Source organism: Bubalus kerabau, chromosome 19, assembly GCF_029407905.1.
Source record: "Bubalus kerabau isolate K-KA32 ecotype Philippines breed swamp buffalo chromosome 19, PCC_UOA_SB_1v2, whole genome shotgun sequence".
NCBI lineage: Eukaryota > Metazoa > Chordata > Mammalia > Artiodactyla > Bovidae > Bubalus > Bubalus kerabau.
In genome coordinates, this window is record NC_073642.1 from 65,241,370 (window position 1) to 65,262,804 (window position 21,435).

Here is a 21,435-nt window from a genome sequence, read left to right on the forward strand (position 1 = left end):
CTGTCCTCGGGCCCAGCTCTACTGGTCCAGGATTGGGGGGGACAAGGGTGGCGACAGGGGACAGGGGCAGTCTCCTGCCTCCCCCAGCCCAGGGGCAGGGCCTTCTGGTGGCCCTGGGATCCTGGCTGAGGAGGAGTCTGGGATGATGGGGTTGGCTCACCCATTGAGCCCCTGCTGCTTGGCCAGCCCCAGGCCCAACTGTACAGTGACCCTGGGCCCCTTTCTACTGACAAGGTCCCAATGGTGGGGCCTCACTGTTTCTGGGGGCCTCACCCCTGCTGTGAGCCCAACAGCCTGAGGAGGAGGCCAGCCCCTCCCCACCAGCCGCGCCCCCCAACCCCCCAAGTGATGGCAGCCCCTTGGCTCCCACTCAGGGGAAGGGGATTGGAACTCACACACGCCCTCACAGCCGGGGGCCCCAGAGCAGCTAACGGGTCCCTCAGCCTTCTCTCCTGGCCAGGAGCCTGGAGACGAGAGGCTCACCCAAGGCCACCCAGGTGGTCGTCAGCTTAAGGGGGCCTTGGGTGCGGGAAACCAGCTCCCAGGACTACACTGGAGTGTGTGTGTGCGCACGCACGTGCAAGCTGCATGCCTATATGTCCATTCATGGGCTTCTCTGGTGGCTCAGATGGTAAAAAATCTGCCTGCAATGCAAGAGACCCGAGTTCAATCTCTGGGTCAGGAAGATCCCTGGGAGAAGGGAATGGCAACCCACACTAGTATTCTTGCCTGGAGAATTCCTTGGACAGAGGAGCCTGGCGGGCTACAGTCTATGGTGTTGCAAAGTCGGGACGACTGAGCGACTAACAGCTTCACTTCGTGTCTCTCATGTATCTCCGTGTGTCTAGGGTCTCCCCATCTCTGTGTATCTCTGTCTCTCACAGGTGAGGTGAGTGTGTGTGTCTCAGCGTCCATATCTGCATGTCTCAGGCTGCGTGCATCTGGATGCGTCTGCTGTGACCTGTTTTAAGCTAAGGTGGTGGGCAGACCCGGGAGGTATTACAATACCCGCTGGTGTTCGGCACTTACTGGGCATTGCACACCCCATCCTAACCCCGACAGGTTAGGTGGCCTGCCCAGGGCTGCACACGGGGTGGGGGGGGTCCACCCAATGGGCACTTCCTCTGCCCTTCTTCAAGTCATGGCCACCAACGCCCCATGTGAGGCTCCTTGTTTGAAACCTTCCTGCCTCTATTTACAGGGGGTCCCAAGGCCCAGGGAGACAGGTCTCCAGCAGGAGGGAGGTTCCTGGACCCCTGAGACCCAGCCGGGGCCCATGGGAAGCTGGACTTTCGCCTTGACCCCGCCATGCTCTGATGCCCTCCTGCCTCTGATCAGGCCAGCCCTGACCCTCTCACCCTCCAGGGTCCCCTTGCTCCCAGCGCCGGTGCAGTTTGGCTGAACAGTGGGAACTCGGGGGGCTGGTGGGGGAGCAGGTGTGGGGGTGTGGGGAGGTGCAAGGCTTGCGGTCCCCAGGCGAGGTCACTGCGAGGCTGGTGGTCACCCTTCCCTGGGAAGGGGGCGAGGCTTCCCCCTGAGACCACACAGTGTGGGGGAGGGCTCGGGAGGGACCCCAGCTCAGGGCTACCCCCTCAACCCCCTGTTCCCTTCCAGCACCTCAACTGCAGCTGACTGCCAAGGCCGCAGGGCAGCCCGCCTGCCCCTCGCCCTGTCTCACACCTTGTCTGTTCCCCGCATGCCCCAAGCTCTGGGCCAGGGCTGACCTCCACTCTGAAGCTGACCTTCTTCCTGCCCGGGTGTCAGCTCCCTGTCTAGGTGCCTGCCTGCTCCTCCCTGGCCCCGCCCTCACCCCACTGCCCCCCACGTGCCCGTGAGCCCCCCAGGAGGCTGTGCCCATGTCCCACTCAGGCCCCAGCACGAGTGCCCGTGGGTGACTGAAGCGGCATCAGACATTCAGGAGCCGAGACCACGCCAGCCTGGATGCTGTCGGACGACAGGGACACCGATGACCAAGCAGACAGAGGGTGGAGGTGCAAGAGTACACACCGTGCACACACGTGCCCACATGGACCCACCTCTACACACGCAGGAATGTACACACACATACACACACTCCCATGCACACAGGTGTGCACCACACCACTGCTGCACACGTGTTCACAGACACGCACGCAGTGGGCCCGTGGCTGAGGCAGTGACCTCCAGAGCTGAGGAATCAAGTTGTTTTTTCCCCAGGACACATTCCCACACTAAAGAAAACAGGAAGGGACTTGGGGCCGGGACAGGAAGAGGAAGTGGCCTGCGCACAGGGAGCCGGCTCCAGCCGGGTGGACCCCAGGCGGCTGGTTTGGGTGGGACTCAGGAGCAGACAGGCAGACAGACGGCTGCAGAGTGGGAGGTGAAGCGTCCTCCAGGGCATCTCAGCCTTGGTGCCGGTCCTCACCGAAGGCCCCTCCCACTTCCAGGTGAGAAACCGAGGCGGGGGTCAGCTCATCCCAGTCACCAAGGAGGGCAGGGGAAGCTGGCATGGGAGCCCGGCCCCTCTGACGTCACGTTCCCCCAGCCCTGGTGCTGTGGCCCACGTGGCAGTGGGCAAGGAGAGGACTCTGCTGAGGATGCCAGGGGCCTTGGTGGGGCTCTTTCTGTAACCCGGTGGTTTGTCCAGTGCTGGGCAAGCCCATGGCACCTGGCCTGGCCTCTGGAAGTCTCGGGGGGCACCCTCTAGGGGGCCCTGAGCATGCACTGCAGAACACACACAAAGGAGCCATCATCAGCCCAGCCTGCGAGCCACCACTCCCTCCCCGAGACTGGGCATGTCTGATGGCAGGGAATCTGTGGGGTCCCTGCCCCCAAGCCTGGCCCAGGGCTGGGTACAGGAGGTGCTGGTAAATGCTCCACCGATGTGGCATTGGAGGCACAGAGAGGGACCACGACTGGCCCAAGGCCACACAGCGAGGCCGGTCTGATCCCACTCGTGTTGTCCCGCTGCAGCTCCAGGGGAAAGCAGGGAGGAGGCCTGGGCACATGGTCCCAGCCTGTCCCAGCCCCTCCCTGGGGACACAGACTGCTGCAGTATCTTGTTAGTCCTCCAGACCCAGCAGGCGAGACTCCCCCCGGCCCTGCAGGTGGGGGCGCCCAGGGGAGCTTCCTGTCCTTGCTGACCTGCCTCTTTTCTTCCCTGCACGTCCTCCCAAGGCACAGGGCAGCTGGGTGTTCACTTTTATCTCCAGAATCCCAGTCTTAGGATAACATCTAGATGGTGGGAAGGAAGGAGGAGGTTGGGGCAGAGATGGGGGTAGGTTTAGGGCTTCAGAGACAGATAGTCTTGTTTTGTCTTTTTTTTTTTTCATTTAAATGAAAATCTTGTTTAGGAGGGACCCAGGATGACCAACAGTCCTGGTTTGCCTGGGACAGAAGTTTTGCAGGACGCATGAAGATTTTCAGGGCTAAAACAGGGAGACCAGGACAAGTTACCCTAGAGGGACTCCAGAGACATTTAATCTAAGTCTACCTGATGCTGAACTCTCCACTGTGTCCCCAGCCAATGGCTGTCTAGCCCTGCTCACACACCTCCACTGACAGTGAGCTCATCACCTTTCAGAGGAGCAAGAGCCAACCAAGAGGTAGAAACAGGCAGGACCAGGCAGTGACCACAGTGAGGTCAGAGTTTGTAGAGCAGAATGCAGGGGCCCCTGACCAGCCTTTAGGGGCAATCAGACAGGGCTTCCCAGAGGAGGAGACTAGAGAAGAAGACAGGGAATTCCTGAGCAAGGGGATAGTACAGGCAAAGGCCAAGAGGCCTAGACCCACCTCCCAGGGAGTGAATGTCTTTGCTGTTCACACTGACAGCTGGTGTGACTCTAAGCCCTCCCTCCCATCTCTGGAAAGAGGGCCCCTCCTGCCTTCACACCCTACCCCCTCAACCCCCCCCCACCCCCAGTCTCCAGGCTGGGAAAGGTCTCACTGCCAATGGAAGAGCTGCTGGATGCCTTGGAATGCCATTCCACCCCTGCCCCTCATTTTCTGAGGCACGAAAATCTGCCCCCTCCTCCAGGAAGCCTCCCCTAGCTTCCCCAGCCCTGGATGCCCCCCTTCCACCTGGACCAACCTTCTTCTCTCCTTGGGGTCCCTACACCTTCAGGGCCCCGTGTCACTCCCCAGTTGAGCTTTCCTGCCTCTTACTTTCACACCTACTGGTCTCCCTGGAATGTCCTCTTATCCCCTGAAAAAAGCTTTCTTATCCGTCAAATATGGAGAAGGCAATGGCACCCCACTCCAGCACTCTTGCCTGGAAAATCCCATGGACGCAGGAGCTTGGTGGGCTGCAGTCCATGGGGTCGCTAAGAGTTGGATACGACTGAGCAACTTCCTTTCACTTTTCACTTTCATGCATTGGAGAAGGAAATGGCAACCCACTCCAGTATTCTTACCTGGAGAATCCCAGGGATAGGGGAGCCTGGTGGGCTGCCATCTCTGGGGTCGCACAGAGTCGGACACGACTGAAGCAACTTAATAGTAGTATCCGTCAAATATGGAACTCAAATGCCAGCTATTCCAGGAAGCCCTCCAGGATTTCTCTGACTGGAGTTGATACAAGCCTTCCCTTTCAGTCACTCCACTCCCTCTGTGCTGACCTCGGGCCTGGGTGGTGGGTGGGGGTGGGCAGCCACGGGCACCCAACCCTGGGAACTCAGCCCAGAGCCCTCCACCTGCCTCATTGCCCTGGTCTCTGGTCCTTGTGGGGGACCCAGGAGCAGAAGTGGGTTGGCTCTTAAGGCAAGCACAGAGCAAGTGCAAACTAAGGGCTTGCTGTGGTATGTTCATTCGACCAATACCTCCTGAGCACCCTCTCTGTGTCAGACAGAGTTACATGGCTGCCCTTGGGGGTCCTTTTCCATCCCCCAGCACATGTCGAGCAGTTAGAACAGTAGGGCCCCTGCTGTTCAAGGCTCTCATCTCCCAGACAAAGGCAAGACACACACTCTCTGGCCACCTTGGAGCCAGCTGGCTCCAGAGCCCAGCTCCGGTCATACCCCTAACCTGCCGAGGAACCTTGGATGGGTCATGCCCTCTGTGACATGGAGACAATAGGGGTGGCTGCCCGGGAGGGCTGAGACAGGGGACAAGTGTGGCAGCTCTGGGTGGCATCACTCACTCTCATCCTTCTCCAAGGACCCTAAGTGCCCCTCACTGTTGGGGGAGGAGGGTGGGACCAGTCCCCAGGAGAGAGCCTGCAGGCACTCTGGGCTCCCAGGCTGGCAGAGAGGGGTCTTGCAGCCTGACTGAGTGCCCAGGGGTGCAGCGGTCTCTCCGGCAACATTCTGAGTCTGCTGGAGAGGCTGGGGGCAGGGGAGGGCAGTGCCCAGATTTATCCACCAATCCCGCAGGCTCCTGGCCCTGGAGCTCCTTATCTGCCCGGCCCAGCATGGGGCGGAGGTGGGGGGGTAGCAGTGGTGGCTGGGCCTGCTGGGGCGGGACGCCGCCTGGGGACCGCACGCAGCCGGGAGCCCCACCAGGTGGGCGACAGCCGCTGAGGTCCCCGCGCGTCCCTGCGGACTGTGGCCGGCTGCCTGCCCATCTCCCACACCATGTCGGACGGCGAGGGCCCCTCAGCCGGTGAGTGGCAGTGCTATATTTACCCACCGCGGCTCCGGTTGCAGAGCCAAGGCCACTGGTCACCGAGGACGCGGCCCACCCCACCCCACAGCAGGCTGCAGGCAGCTGTGGGGCTGGACCCCCTTCCTCGAGCCCGATGCCTGGGGCTGGGGGGGGGATGGCTGTGCGTATGGCGGGAGGTGCGTGACTCTCAAAGCTCGGTAGTGCTGCAGCCCCGGCTTCCCCGTGGGGCGAGAGCAGGAAGCTGTTTCTGCCGCGGACCCTCCCGACTGTCATCTGGGCTGCGGCGCAGGGGCCCTGGCTTCTGTTGCACCCTGGGTGGGTGCAGGGTGCGGGCTCCTGGAACCACGTGCAAATGAGTGTGTGTATAAACATTTACTTGGTGATGGGGGACAGGGGAGCGCACAGCTTCCATTAGACCTCCCAGAGGTCTGAGACCAGGAAGTTCTGAGCTTCTGGTCTGCCTACACAAGGCAGACCCCCTCCACCCAGGGGTGCCCAAACCCTCTAGGTTGGAAATGGCCAGGGACCCAGGCAGGTGGAGGGGTGGTCAGACACGAGGGGGGCGAGAGCAGGAAGCTGTTTCTGCCCTCTGGCTTGCCCGAGGCGAGGGGCTACGGTGGGGGCTGGCTGCCCGTGTCCCTGGCTGGTGGCCCCTGGCTCCGTCCAGCTGAAGACGAGCTCTGAAGTGGATGTCACCCTGAACCTGCCTGGGGTGGGGTTGGGTGGGGTTGGGGGTGGTGGCTGGAGACGGCTTAATTCAGGGAACATTTTGGGGACTCTGGAGTCAGGCTGCCCAAGTTCCGATTCCCATTCCTTCACTTCCAAGTTGGACGACCTTGGGCAAGTGGCTGAATGGCCCGGAACCTCAGTGGCTCCAGGTGAGGAAGGAGGCGGTGAAAACGAACCCCCAGGTGGTTGTGAAGATTGACAGCGAGGATGCATGCAAGCGTCTGCAGGTGTGTGGCGAGCGCTTAGCGGTGTCTTTGTGGGAACGGCAAGTGGGGGGTCCCGGGCTGGCGCTAGAAGCCCTCGGGTCTGGGCGGCCCTGCCGGGCCCCCTCCAGCCGCGCCTCGTTGCCTTAGCCATGACTGTGGCCCATGGATTCCTTACCCGTCAAACGCCACCATGGAGAATCTGGGCACATCAGACTGTGATGGAGAGAGGGCCTCGGGTGAGCTGGGGGCAACAGCGTGAGACCCCACTCTGCACGGTATCTGCCGGACGGTTCCCTGCCTGGGCCTGGCCGAGTCAGGCGTGGAACAGGGTGTGTGTGTGTGTGTGTGTGTGTGTGTGTGTTTGGGGAGGGGGATACCGACAAAGCTGGCCTGACCTCACCCTCTTCTGCTGGGCGCCAGTGGCGCTGACTGCCAGGAATTGTCCGCCGTGGTTGTAAAGGAGCCAGCATGGGGCGGGGGGGTACAGGGGGTGCAGACAGGCCCTTTTCTGGCTGGCTCTGCCCACACCTGACACCAACCCGGAATAGCTCTCTCCCTCCACCGGGGACATGGCCCTGCTTTTAGCAGCTTGTAAAACCACCCTGCTGTGGGGATGGGTATTTCAGGAAGCCCATGACAATATTAACCCATCAGGGCAATGGAATGGGTACTGAGCATGTGTGTGTGTGGCCTGGAGCCTGGGGGCAGACTGCCTTCCCTGTCAGGGTTGGGAGAAGGTCCACTGCATTGGAGGCTGGCAGGCAGCATCCTTGCCCTGCCCACCCTGGCTGGGCCAGCAACTCCTGGCTTCCCGCCTGTAGGATGCTGTGTGACCGTCTTTGCTGTCTGATGTGCTGGGTTGTGATCACTCCAGGTTGGCAGGTGTAAAGACAGCTCCTGGGTGCAGGGATGCATGCTTGCTTATGGCGGAGGTAGGGGTCGGGGTGGGAATGGAATCTCTTGGGCTGTGTCGTCTGCAATTCCAGTCTTTCTCGGATTCCTTCTGTGCAGCAGTGATTGGGCCAGGCAGGCTGATGTGAAATATTTCCACCTGTTTTCAGTAACCAGTCTCTGTGCCCATGTGGACAGCAGGAAAAGTTCTCAGCTCTGCGCCCACAACCTGTGTGACCTTGGGCGGATTACTCAAGGGTGCAGAACCTTAGTTCCCTCATCTGTTAAATGGGGACAATAATAGGATATCAGTGCTTTAAGTTCCAGGGAGAATTAAGTGACCAAGAGCATGCAGCACACTGAGAATCATGCCAGGCTTATTGTCAGCTGCTGTTTTTATTATTCAACCAGTAAATGAGCTGTGACCCAAACAAGGAAGCAAAGGGACCAAGCTGTCTGATGCGTCTTGTGTCCCAGCCGTTGTGGACGCGCCGTCTGTTTAATCCCTGGAGATTGGTGGAATGGACTTCACTATATAACTAACGAAACCAAAGCTCAGAGAAACAAACAGACTCGTCCAAAGTTACCCAGATGGTCAGTGGTAGAGCTGGGCTTCAAACCCAGCTTCCTGGCCCCTGTCTGTGCAGAGATCAGGTCAGATGCCTTTTCTAGGAAATCCCCCCCTGCTCCCCTGGGGGTGGGGAGGCTGGCCATCTTGCAGGACTTTTCGGCTCTCCTCTGAGCAATGGCCCTTCTCATCTGGGAGACTGCTAGCCCAACATTGCCTCCAATGATTTGGAGCCTGTCAAAAAATCGTGGTACCCTGCTAGGGTTGTCAGGACGATTCCCCAGCCGAGGAGCACAGTGGCAGGTGGCCTGCTCCAGGATTTATGGCCCTGAGCCTGGGCAGGGGAGCCTGGAGGCTAAGCTTACCGGGAGTCAGCATCATATTTATAGCAGGAGCTCGCCTGCACCGAGAACTGCCAGCCTGTCACTGGGTCCAGTGAAGGTGCTTCCCCTAAAGTCGCCTGGCTTCCAGACTTGGCTCTGCCCCTTGGCGACACGGCAGGCTGGATGGGTCATTTCCGCCCTGAGGCCCAGCTTTCTCATCCGTACAGTGGGTCCTTGCCACCTCCCTCACTGGAGACGATGTGTGTGGGTGCCACCACGGGCCTGGGTAGAGGGGCTCCTCACATCCTGAGTCTGCTGCTTGGCTTTCCCTGCCTCTGACCTTGCGGTACCTCTGACCTCTCAGCTCTGGAGCTCCACAGGAAGAGAGTCCAGCCCCTGTGCCGTCTGATCCTCCCATGTTTGGGAAAGTTTCCAGCAAAGCAGCTTTATAATTCCAAGCACCGAAGAACAGGCCACTGGATTCGGAGCAGAGCACCCGAATGTAGGTCCATCAGAGCCCAGGGCTTGAATCCCTGCTCTGGCATTCCCTGGCTCTGTGGCTTCGGGCAAATCAGTTAACCTCTCTGAGCCTCAGTGACAGGTGGGCATTTGTCCTGCCCTGGAGGGTGTGGCAAGGATGGACACCCCTAACCCGAGGAAGCGCTCAGCCAGTAAAGTGACCTTCTTCCTCCTCCTGTAAAACCTTCCATCAATCCCACTGCCCACCCACCCCAGCCCCATCCCTGGGGTCTGCATCACACTGTTTGCACAGTGGGAAGTGGTTTTTCTGGGGCAGGTGGTGGCTGATGTTGGGGTGGCCACCCCGTTTCTCACTCAGCTCCTGGCATCCCAGAGCCCGAAGACAACAAGCCCGAGCTTCCTTCTCCCGGTCATCATGGCGGGCCCCCTGCCAGGGCGCAGGGAGCCCCCACCTCCCTCTGAGTCATGGGCTGCTTTCTGCTCTCCTCTGTGGTTACCGACCAGCCTCAGGGCCCGGGTCTGTGCCGAGCATCTCCACGAGGAGATAAAAGCAAAATGCTTTTACTCTTCAGGCCCACTCTTGGAGAGGAAGGATCTTCTCCCAGGAGAGGCGGGCTTGGCCCCAGGCCTCAGCATCTCTCTACCTGGCTCCCCTCCTGTCAGTGAGGGCTGCCCCCCACCCCAGACAGGTCACTGGGCTCTGTTTTTACGGACAACAGGGAGCCAGCAAGGTCTTGAACCGGGGAGGCACCTGGATTGCTTCCGTGTAGGGGTGCAGGGTCAGGAGAGACTCCAGAGGCCAGGAGGCCCAGGAGGATGCTGGTGACGTAGGTCCTGAGCAGAGGGGGTGAGGCCCACTGGGGGGAGAATGGGAGGATCTGGAAAGTGCTGGGGGGGAGAAGGTGGGGGGAATGTTGAGGCTGGATGCTGCCTCTCCCACTAGGCGGGTCGGGGGCCTGGGGGTGGGGTGGGGTGACCTGGCAAAGCTCCAGAGGTCGGTTTGTACATCCTGTTGGAGTCCCTAGAGGATGATTTCCAGGGTCAGGCAGACCTGCTCCCCAGACACAGGCGGGTCCTTCTCCTCTCTGACCGTCAGTCAGCTCATCTGTAAGTGGAGGTGACGCCATGACCTCAAGGGGTGATGTGGGGGTTAGATGAGATGTCACGGTCAAACTCCTATGAACTGGGGACCAGGGGAGGCGTGGGTATCAGCCTCCTGACCCCAGGAATGAGCCTTTAACCCACGGCCCTTGGTAGTCCAGGTGCTGTGCTGGCGACGGAAGGAGGGGTTTAACCCGAGGAGCATCTGATCTGATGCAGGAGTCTGGGGTCAGGGGCGAATGAGGACCTTCCAGACGATGCCCTGTTACCGCCCCCCTCGGTTCCCAGCGTCACGGTTCACACCACACTCCCTGTCCACGCTTCCCACCCATGGATCGCCATGTCGTGGAGGGGCAAACTGAGCCCCAAGAGAAAGAAAGACTGGCTCAGGGTCACTGGCTAGGGAGTGATGAGCCAGGACTCGAATCCCCAACACAGGCCCCTTGGCACCTGCGTGCAGGCTTCACACCTTCCCTCCTGCTGCTCGGAGCAGGCCCGTCGTCCAGGCTGGTGGGGTCCTGCCTCCTCCAAGGACCCTTCCCCGGAATCTGCAGCCCCAGGGACCCCACACCCCTGGAGTGCCCCACCCCACCCCACCATCTCTTCCTCTTGTTGAAATAGCTTGACCGGTGCCAACCTGGACACCACTGTTCCGCTCATAGAACCTTGGGTGGTGGGAGATGTGTTGCGGGCTCATTGCTGTGTGACCTGAGACAAGCCTCCTTCCCTTTCTGGTCTCAGGGTTTGTTTTGGTCTGCCTTTATCCCCATAGAATCCTACAGGTGAGCACACAGCTCTCATGTGTGTCCTGTGTTGGGACATCAAGCAGGGCTCAGGAGCCCTGCCACCTCTGTCAGCCCTCACCCCTACCCGAGAATCTCTGAAGAGCAAATGAATAAATCCACGTGGCTCCTGTCCCCATTCCAGCCTCTTGAAGCACCCCCGGGAGCTTTTACACTCATGACAAGAAATATAGCTTAGAAGCCGTTAGGAATTCCTCCTGGAAATAAAATATCCACTTCTGTTCTTTAAAAGTATTGGGTCCATTCTAAATGAGCATCCTTGAGATAGCAAGATACATTTTAAATAGTTTCAATTATATTTTTTAAATGACCCAAAGCTGTTGGTGTCTGCAACCATTTGTCTGTTTTTTTTTCTTTTTTTGAAACTATGCAGGGAAAATAAAGTACAGAAACTGGTAGCTGAGATGGGCCAAAGATATCTGTTATTATCCATACCTTCGTGCGTACTTAGTCGCTTCAGTCGTATCTGACTCTGCGACTTAGCACGCAGGAAGGTACAAATAATAACATATCTTTGGCCCATCTCAGTCACCAGTTTCTCTATCTATTGATTTCCAGTTTTTGCATTGGTCAAGACAGCCGCTTTTGGTTTGTACTGACTCTATCACTCCGGACAGGCTTGTATACTATGAAAAACACAAATATCAGTGGCTTAAAGCAACAAAGATGTATTCCTCACTCATGCAAAGTTTATTGCAGGTCTGGGTGACTCTCCAGGGCAGGTCACCTACGTGTTGGCTTGGCAGGTGTGATGCCTCCACAGGGACCCAGTTTTCCCATCATAAGGCATAAAGCAAGGGGCGGAGACATCACACTGGCAGTTAAACGCGCCCACCTAGAAGTGGTCAATATGATCTCTACTGGCACTTCATTGGCTAAAGCAAGTCCTATGGCCACACCCAATGGCAAGAGGGCAGGTACAGAGCTCCTTCAGGGAATGGATTAGTAATGTCTGCACCCTATTAACTTTTTCCCAACTGACTTTAAAAAAAGTTTCCCTCTCTCTTTTTAAATTTAGTTTTTAAAAACTGGCATATAATTGCTTTACACGTTCAGGTGGCCTAGTAGTAAAAGAATCTAGCTGCCAAGCAGGAGATGCGGGTTCGATCCCTGGGTCAGGAAGATCCCCTGGAGAAGGAAATGGCAACCCACTCTAGTATTCTTGCCAGGAGAATCCCATGGACAGAGGAGCCTGGTGGGCACAGAGTCAGACACAACTTAGAGACTGAGCAACAACAAGAATTGCTTTATAATATTGTGTTAGTGTCCGCTGTACAACAACATGAACCAGTGACATGTATACATAAATCCTCTCCCTCTTGAGCCTCCCTCCTACCACCCCCAAATGACTTTTTAAAAAATAGCCTATTTTAATTATGAAATGCTCAGAGCACATCTTATGCACTATGGTCAATTAGCCTCTGAAATGTATAAGTCCTTCTGATAAGCAGATCTCAAAACCAGAGGCAAGATTTCTCAAAACATGTTCTCTCCCTCAGATCTGAACTTGCCTTTAAAAGTCCAAAAATAAATTTCTGAAAGATCTGGTCACAGCATCAGCGAGGAAAAGCAGAAGCAATAGAAATGTTTAGCTGCTTGTTGCCAAAAACTCTCTTGATTTATTATTCCCTCAGGCACAAAAGAGGGAGCTGGGATGGATAGTCCATGAGCCAGTTTAATCACTGAGACCGTCGGATAAAAACATAGGATGTGATTTTAGAAGGAAATGGTTATGGAAATATACTGGAAAACAAAAATTGTGAGTCTGTACTTCATCCTTCTCAGTCAGACCCTGTTTCCTTGATTCTGCGACATCACCAAATAAATTCAGCATCGTCGGTTTAGTTACAGGCTTCCCCACCAGACTTTAGTATGTCGTTGCTGTTTAGTCACTAAATTGTGTCCTACTCTTTGCGACCCCATGGACTGTAGCCTGCCAGGCTCCTCTGTCCATGGGATTCTCCAGGCAAGAATACTGGAGTGGGTTGCCATTTGCTTCTCCAGGGGGTCTTCCTGACCTAGGGATGGATCTTGCATCTCCTGCGTTGGCAGGTGGGTTCTTTACTGCTGAGCCACCAGGGGAAGCCCTTTAATAGTATACAACAACTGCTGCTGCTAAGATGCTTCAGTTGTGTCCGACTCTGTGCGACCCCATAGACAGCAGCCCACCAGGCTCCCCCGTCCCTGGGATTCTCCAGGCAAGAACACTGGAGTGGGTTGCCATTTCCTTCTCCAGTGCATGAAAGTGAAAAGTGAAAGTGAAGTCACTCTGTCGTGCCCGACTCTTAGCGACCCCATGGACTGCAGCCTACCAGGCTCCTCCATCCATGGGATTTTCCAGGCTAGAATACTGGAGTGGGGTGCCATTGCCTTCTCCGAGTATACAACTAAGCAAATTTAAATAAAAACATGCAGCCTAACAGAGGCCTGTGGCAAGGAACAACACATGCTGTTATGCATGATGAGATCAGACCTGGTTTAAAAATAATGTTTGCAGAGACTGGAGTTGGTCCGAGCCCTTTTCCAGAAGTTGATGATGTCACCCAAATCCAAGACTTAAAACTGGAGTTTGAGTTTGTTGGACTCCGTGTTGGGGTGCGGACGCTCTTGCAGTTCTGGGCCCCATATTTCAATGTCTAAACCAAACTGTTTAGAGTGCTCTCTACCAGGTTTAAACACATTTCTAGGAATCCTGCCTCATTTATTTCAGGTAGAAAAACATGTCAAAGCACTGGTGCATTTGCTGAAAACACCCTTCCTGCCACTTCTCGCTGGAGGGGTGAGCTCGCGGTCTGAGTGGACCCCGATTCATGTGTCCCGCCAGGTGCTGTGGTGGGAGTGGAGAATTGGGTCTCCTCCCACAGTCTTGCCTTCAACAACCCACTTCAGTTTCCTCCTCCACAGTGCTACTAGGCTCAAGTTATGAGAGCAGTAGAAGAGAATGTGTATAGTAGGCACTACATAAATGCTGCCTCCCCTTCTCCTAGGTCCTTTCACATACCTAATTCTGCATGATTCTCCTTATAACCCTATGTGGTAAACACTGTTGTTCCATTTTACAGATGAGCAAACTGAGGTCTAGAGACATTGAATGACTTGCCCCAGAGCACACAGTGGGGGAGACGGAGCCAGGACGCAGGGGTGCTGGCCCCATCCGGGGCTCCTCTTTCGCACCGAGCAGCCTTGCAGCCTGAGGGGGGCCTGGAGGCCTTTAGTCCTTTCCAAAGAAGGCCAGTAGATCAGGGAGCAGGCCTGGGAGAAGGGCTTTTATCAGGAGACAAGACAGCAGATGAGATTCCCTCTGAGTTTCTTTGGAAGGCAAGGGTCTGCCAGGGAGAGCACTGGAGTTGAAGACTGAACACCTGGACCTGAGCTCGGTCCTGATACTAAAGTGCTCAGTGACCTCCAGCAAGTCCTTTGCTCTTGCTAGAAAGGTTTCCATGAGAATCTAGGCCCAGGAGTGTCCCATGAGATAGTCTTTCCTGTAGCAGAATCTTAGGATGCTCAAGGGGCCTTGAATGGCTCAGCATCTCGCTGGAGTGGTTCCCCGCTCACTTGGTGACAGGGAGCCAAGCGCTGGCCCTTGGCTCTGCCCCTGTACCAGGGTGGGCTCAGCCACATCCCCCATGGCCAGGGCTACACTGCATCCCCACACTGCTGCTGGTGGGTGCTCTGGGCACCTTCATGCCCAAGAAGTGTGGCTGAGGCTGGAACAGGGCCTGGACTGTGGCCACACCCCTTGGCCATCCCAGCCTCCCCCAGTTCCTCCCAGAGAGAAGCACCAAAGACCATGGGCCCCGGTTTAGTGAGCATCGGCCGTGTGTCCTGCTCTGTGTGACTCCCTCCCACTTGCACTTGTTACCCCATCACAGCTCTGCGAGGGACACTGAGCCCCTCTCACAGGCCTGGACACCGCTGTGTGAGGGACTGCCACTGAGTTCCAACCCGGAAGTTGGAAGCCTGCCTAGCTGGTGCACCTTCCTGACATCTGGGAGTGCTGTCCAGTGGCCAGGAGGAAATCCAGCACTCAGCGCTGTGGGAGGCAGACACAGGGCTTTTGCAGCACGCCCATCCCACAGCCCCCATGCATTCCTTCCCTTTTCTTTCCATCTGGAAACTTGTTGAGAGAGGAGTAGCCTCAGCCATGACTCCAACCCAGGAGGCAAAGTGCTATAAATAGGTTCCACCAGGACTTGCAGCTGAGCCATCAAGAGACTGTTCCAGTCCTGGGTGCCTGGGAGGAGCCCCACTCACCTTTGATCAACATCCACCAGGGCCACCCAGGGGAGGAGTGGACACAGCCGGATTTCTCTGTCTTGTGGGGTCTGGGGGCGGCCTTCGCCCAGAAGAGCAGGAGACCATGTCATTGCTCAGAGCACCCGGGGGTCCAGGCACCCAAGCCTGCCCTGAGACTGTGGGATCGGCTGGGGGTGAGTCCCCCATGGAAGTTGAGCTCAGGCCCCTCTGAGTCTCACAGGGTGGCCGGAGGGTAGAACCAGTGACTTTCAGAGCTGCAGGCTCTGTGGAGAGTCCTGGGCCATCACTTTTAAAATTTTTTGCTAACAGCCTTATTGAGATGTAATTTACATACCATACAACTCACCCATTTGACCTGAATTTTATAACCATCTCCACAATCAATTTTAGAACATTTTTATCACCTCCTGATGACAAAGAAACCCCTGGGCTTCCCTGATGGCTCAGGGATAAAGAACCCACCTGCCAATGCAGGAGATGCGGGTTCGACCCCTCCAGGGGTCAGGAAGATCCCCTGGAGAAGGAAATGGTAACCCACTCCAGTATTCTTGCCTGAGAAACCCCATGGACAGAGAAGCCTGGTGGGCTATGGTCCATGGGATCGAAAAGAGTCAGACACGACTTAACTACTAAATAATAATCAAAGAAATCTCTAACGCATTAGCAGTCAACTCCGAGCCCCTGGCAACCACTACTCTACTTTCGGGTTCTATCGATTTGCCGATTCTGGACATTTCACGTGAGGGGGATCATACGGTACGTGTCCTTCTGTGATCAGCTGCTGTCTCAGCGTCACGCTCTTGGGTTCGTTCACGTTTGGCTGTGTGTCGGTGCTCTATTGCCTTTTGTGGACAAATAGTATCCGACTGTGCAGTTCTAGACCTCGTTTTATTCGTCCGTTCTTAAGCGGATGAGCATTTAGCTTGTCTCTACTTTTTGGCTATTATAGATAATGCCGCTGTGAGTGGTCGCGCACGAGTTTCTACGTGGACACGGGTCTTTGTCTCTCCTGGGTTGTTACACACCTGGAAGTGGAATTCCTGGAACCGCATTTGACTTTTTGAAAAAAAAAAAGACCAGAATATTTTCCAAAGAGGCTGCCCCCGCGGGGGGGTCAGTGATGCAGCGTTTGACTGCAAAGTGGTTGCACCGTGTACATGCCCACCAGCAGCGTACGACGGTCCTGATTGCCCCACATCCTTCTGGAACTTGTTATGATCTTTTCAAAGAGATTTCATCACTCCTGCTTCTTTTATTATTTTTTTAACATTTCTTTTTATTTATCATTGGCCGTGCTGGGTCTTCGCTGCTGAGCGGGCTCTCACCGTGCTGAGCAGGGGCTACTCTGTAGTCGCATGGGCTTCTCGTTGCAGAGCACAGGCTCCAGGGCACACGGGCTTCAGTTGTTACAGCTCCTGGGCTCTCCAGCACAGACTCGGAAGTTGTGGCGCACGGGCTTAGTTGCCCTGAGGCGTGTGGGATCTTCCTGGATCACACCTGCGTCTCCTGCACTGGCAGGTGGATTCTTTACCACTGAGCCGCCAGGGAAGCCCTGTTGTGATCTTTCTGATTCCAGCCATCCCAGTGGGTGTGAAATGGTGCCTCACTGTGGATATTTTTAAAACATATTTTATTTTATGTATTTATATTTGTCTGTGTCAAGTTTCACTCGCAGCACACAGGCTTAGTTGCCCTGTGGCAGGTAGGAGCTTAGTTCCCTGACCAGGGTTTGAACCTGCTTCCCCTGCCTTGTAAGGCAGATTCTTAACCATTGGACCACCAGGGAAGTCCCTCATGGTGGTTTTGGTTTGCTTTTCCCTAGTGACTAATGGTGCTGAGCATCTTTTCCCATGCTTCTTGGCCATCGCCTCTCGGCTCTGAGACATTATGCCTCAGTTTCCTCATCTGTAAAACGGGCATAATGACAGAAGGGCCTGCCTCCCAGGCTGTGGTGAGGATTCAGTGAGATAATTCCAGGGTCCTGGTGCAGAGAAGCTGCCAGCAAACACTGCTTGAAGCTGCAGACTGAGCTCCGAGCCCTACCTCTGAGGGCTGGTGTGGAGGAGGGATTGGGAGAAAGGTGGAAATCCGGAAGTTTCTGCAAGCTCCAAACGAAAGGGACAAATATTAACAGAGAAGGTGCTGACTGGCCCTGTCCCAGCCCTGGATGATTTCCTGACCAGCTTTGAACCTCTGCTCAGCTGGGCAGCCCAAGCAACCCGGCCGCATCTATGCAGCCTGGTGAAATGCAGACGAGGCAGGTGTCCAGACCACATGCACAGGGAAGACAGGCTGGGCCTGTCATCTGGGTTTCTGGGGAGGGGGGGCACCTGTGGTTTTTCTTATCGTGAGTTATTTGGCCTCTTCCCCTTGGCTGCTCACTGGGGGTGTGACGTTGCCCTTCCTGGACTTGCACGCTTGCGTCTGTCAATAGAGAACTCTGGACCTGCGCCAGGAGCGTCCTCCCACGAGGTTGGGCGGGAGCCTGGGGCCTGGCGGAGGTGCCGATGGTCAGGCCGATTGTGTAGCCGAAACCTGAGCCAGGAGCCGGGCGGGAGGTGAGGGAAGGCAGTCAGATCGTCATGGGTGGAAAACAAATGCACCTCCGGACAGCAAGCTCATTAGGCCGCCCCGGAGGGAACAATCAAGTTCTCTTCTGGAGCCCACCCTGGAATGTTCAATTGAGTCGACAATCTGGGAAGGGCGGGTCATATCCCAGGGGGACCCCAGGCCCCGGGGCTGGGGTGGATGCTGCAGCTGGCAGGGGTCCTAGGTGTTTCCTGGTCCTTCTACTGGGTCCACAGACACGTGGGGCACAGGTGGGAGGCAGGGACAGGGAATCAGGCTGGCCCTGGCACGTGAGCTCTGCCACCTGGTGCTGTGTGGTCTTTAAAAGTCATATAATCTCCCCGGACCTTTGTCTCCTCATGTGCAAAACAAGGCTGATGATACATTATAGCAGGGGTCCCCGACCTCTGGGATCTCACGCCTGATGATCTGAGGTGGAGCTGATGTAATAATAATGGAGATAAAATGCGCAATAAATGCAATGTGCTTAAATCATCCCCAAACCACCCCCACCCTACTTGGTGGTTGTTCAGTCGCTAGGTCGTGTCCAACTCTGCAACCCCGTGGACTGCAGCACACCGGGCTTCCCTGTCCTTCACCATTCCCCGGAGTTTGCTCAAACTCATGTCCATTGAGTCAGTGATGCCATCCAACCATTTCATCCTCTGTCTCCCCCTTCTCCTCCTGCCTTCAATCTTTCCCTGCATCAAGGTCTTTTCCAATGAGTCGGCTCTTCGCGTCAGGTGGCCAAAGTATTGGAGCTTCAGCTTCAGTATCAGTCCTTCCAATGAATATTCAGGGTTGATTACCTTTAGAGTTGACTAGTTTGATCTCCTTGGTTTGTGGAAAAATTGTCTTCCACGAATCTGATCCCTGGTGCCAAAGAGGTTGGGGATCACTGCCTTATAGGATGGCTGCTAAGTGTGAATGCAGCAATACACGTGGTCAAGGGCAGAGTGGGGAACTCTATCAGACAGAAGCAGAGCTTTTAGCCCGTGCACGTGGCTTATTGCGAGAGGCTCTTAGGCGAAGGCAGTAAGGAGGGAGGGAAACGGGGTAGGGTCACTATTTTATTAATAGTTTAATAACTATTATAACTATTATTATTAACTATTAATTATAATAGTTATTTAATAACTATTATTTCATTAATAGTTTAATAAAATAAACAGTAGTAATTCATACACACTGTCAACTCCACAGGCAGACTTTGGAGAGAAACACATCTGGCTGTCTTTTATTTGTTGTCTGACACTCCAGTGCAGGCTGTGACCGCGCCTCCTTTGTGCCTGATCAGTAAATGTTTGTTGAATGACTGATCAAATGTTGCTGCCGCCTCTCTTTCTGTGTCAGGTCCTGTGAAAGCTCTGGGGTACATGCTGCACCATGAAGTCTGAGACAAGAGGGCCTGGCTTTTGCACCCCAGCCCCAGGGAGTCAGGTTGAAACCAGGTAACTCAGGTTGGGACGTGAACCCACCCAGCCTGGACTCATGGCCCCATCATTTCCATCTCTGCCTCTGCAGCCACGTTGCCCGCTCTGTGCATCAAAGCACTGCCTGCTTCCCTCTTATGAGCACACCTGTGGTGGTCTTAGGGCCCTCCTGTGATCCAGGATAACCTCCCCGTCTTGAGATCCGTCATTTAATCATAGCTGCAAAGACCCTTTTTCCATACGTGTGTATGTGTGTGTGTGTGTTAGTTGCTCACATACACAAGAGCCGTTGTGTCTGACTCTTTGTGACCCCATGGACTGTAGCCTGCCAGGATCCTCTATCTGTGGGATTTCCCAGGCAAGGATACTGGAGTGGGTTGCCATTCCCTTCTCCAGGGGGTCTTCCCGACCCAGGGATCAAACCCGGGTCTCCTGCATTGCAGGGAGATGCTTTCCCATCTGAGCCACCAGGGAAGCCCTTTTCATATATAGTATTCAAAGGGTCCAGGGATTGGGGCCTGATATCTTTGAGGTCCACTTCATCTTCAGCCCACTACAAGCACCAGCATAGGATTCCTCAGAGACGCTTGTAGCCTCCTGGAGCTCTGGCTGGGGAGCCAGGGAAATGGCCTGAGGGTCTTAGATGACCCCAGGTGGCTTTATCCCAAGGGAGAGCCAGCCGGCATCCTCCTTGCCTGAAGCCTCCGGCCTTTTTCCCTCCCTCCTGCTCCTCTGCTCCCTGCCCTCCCCTCTTGTTGTGCTTCAGGTTTTTCTCTGATGGAAAGGGAAGTTTCGGGACTCAGACACTCTTAATCTTTCTGTGAAAGCTCCAAGTCTTTTCTCTCCGGACGGACTCAGTCTGGGCTGAGCATTCCAGCAAGCTCTGGCCTCGGTGCAGGCTGTGAGGCCCGAAGCCACAGCCACTGAAAGTCCCATAGCAGCTGGGGGAGCGGGCAGGGGAGGAGACCCCCTGCTCAGCCACTGGTGATTGGTTCAGAGAACGTGCTGGACAGGAGTTAGTTCCCATGCCTTCCATCTTCTGGGCCTCAGTTTCCCTGCCTGTGAAATGAACCAATCTGGAGCCAGTGTCTGTAAAGACCTTCCAGTAAAACACCAGGCTCTATGAAGAAGAATTTTAAAAGAAAAGAAAAAGAAAGTATGTAAGCCATTGTTTACTTAGCTGCCAGTCGTGTCCTGGGCACCAGCGGTCAGTCAGGCCACTGTTGGGTCCTGGGACACAGAGGGCTGTCTGTCATAGCTGGGCAGGGAGACAACTGAGAAAGACTGTGAGAGCCCAGAGACCCACCTGCTGTGACTCCAAGTTATGAGGGATAGTCAGGGAAGACTTCCTGGAGGAGGTGATCCTGAGCTGGGTCTTAAGGGACAAGTGGGAGGTGGTAAGAGAAGGAAGGGTCCTCCAGATCAGAGGGCTAGTGGGGGGTCAAGAAAGCATTACCATCCAGGCTTGGGGATGAGGCCCTAGGGTGCTGGAGATAGCCTCACATGGGGGTCTTCCTATTACAAAGTGAGTCCTTGAATCAAGGCCTGCTGTATGGAAGGTCCTGGGTGACCCAGCACAGAAGCAGAGGCGGCAGCAGCATTTGGTCAATCAGTCATTCGACAAACATTGGTTGATCAGCTATAAAGCATGTGTGGTCCCTGCCCTCCCAGGACTGACACTGCTGTGTACAGACAATGAACAGAATAAACAGCCAAAGGATGTACAGTGGTGACCAGGGTGATAAAGCTGGAGGGCAGTAACTCAGGCCAGAGAGAGAGCACTCTCTCACTGCAGAGAGTGAGGTCAGAAAGGTCTTTCTAAGAAGGTGACAATTGAGAAGAACCTGGGGGCCTTGAAGGGTGAACCTAGAAATATCCGAAGGAAGGGAGTTCCCGGCAGAAGAAACCACAGGGGCAAAGGCCCCGGGGTGGGGATGCCTGATCTTTACAAAGAACATCAGCGAGGGCGCTTTGGGCAGAGTGAAAAGGGCATGGGGGGAGATGAGCCTGGGGGGCAGGACAGGAAGGTGGTGGAGGACCTTTCTGCAGTCCAAGGGGGGTCCTTGGCTTTGACCCTTAGTGAGATGGGAGCCGTGAAAGGGTTGAGAGCAGAGGAGTGGCGGGACCTCACTCGGGTTTTACAAGCAAGCGACAGCAGGTGGAGATGTTAATTTCCAGTGATTCCGAGCATCAGAAGATGAGAGGTGTCAAAGCCAAGGCCTTCTGCCAGCCTAGGCTGGAGTCGTTAATCACCGTGTCCCAGATGGAGCTGCTCCTGAGGCACTGCTGATGGAGCCGGTAAGTGGCTGGGGTTTAAAATGCCGTCAACTGGCTCTTAGCTCAAACGCTCTGGGAGCTCCGAGCCCTCTGCCTAGAGACAGCACAGGCAGCGAGCCCCGGGAGACGCATTTCTGCTTCTGTGCCCAGAAAGACACTCCAAGTTCCAAGTCCTTGTCCCTGGACTCCCCAGCGACACGCACACGGTGCGGACATGTG

General features: G+C 55.6%; 1 protein-coding gene across 2 annotated transcripts in view; it reads left to right on the forward strand.

Annotated features, from left to right (window-relative positions):
• The first annotated feature begins 5,392 nt into the window (after positions 1-5,392).
• Positions 5,393-21,435, forward strand: part of EML1 (EMAP like 1) — a 197,335-nt gene continuing 181,292 nt past the window's right edge. Inside the window, exons 1-2 of one of the 2 annotated variants that reach the window (XM_055556811.1) lie at positions 5,393-5,577; positions 6,407-6,536. In XM_055556811.1, coding sequence (XP_055412786.1) covers positions 6,521-6,536 — 16 coding nt within the window. In that variant the 5' untranslated portion in view covers positions 5,393-5,577; positions 6,407-6,520. The remainder of the gene's footprint in view (positions 5,578-6,406; positions 6,537-21,435) is intronic. The other variant, XM_055556810.1, reaches the window with a different exon arrangement.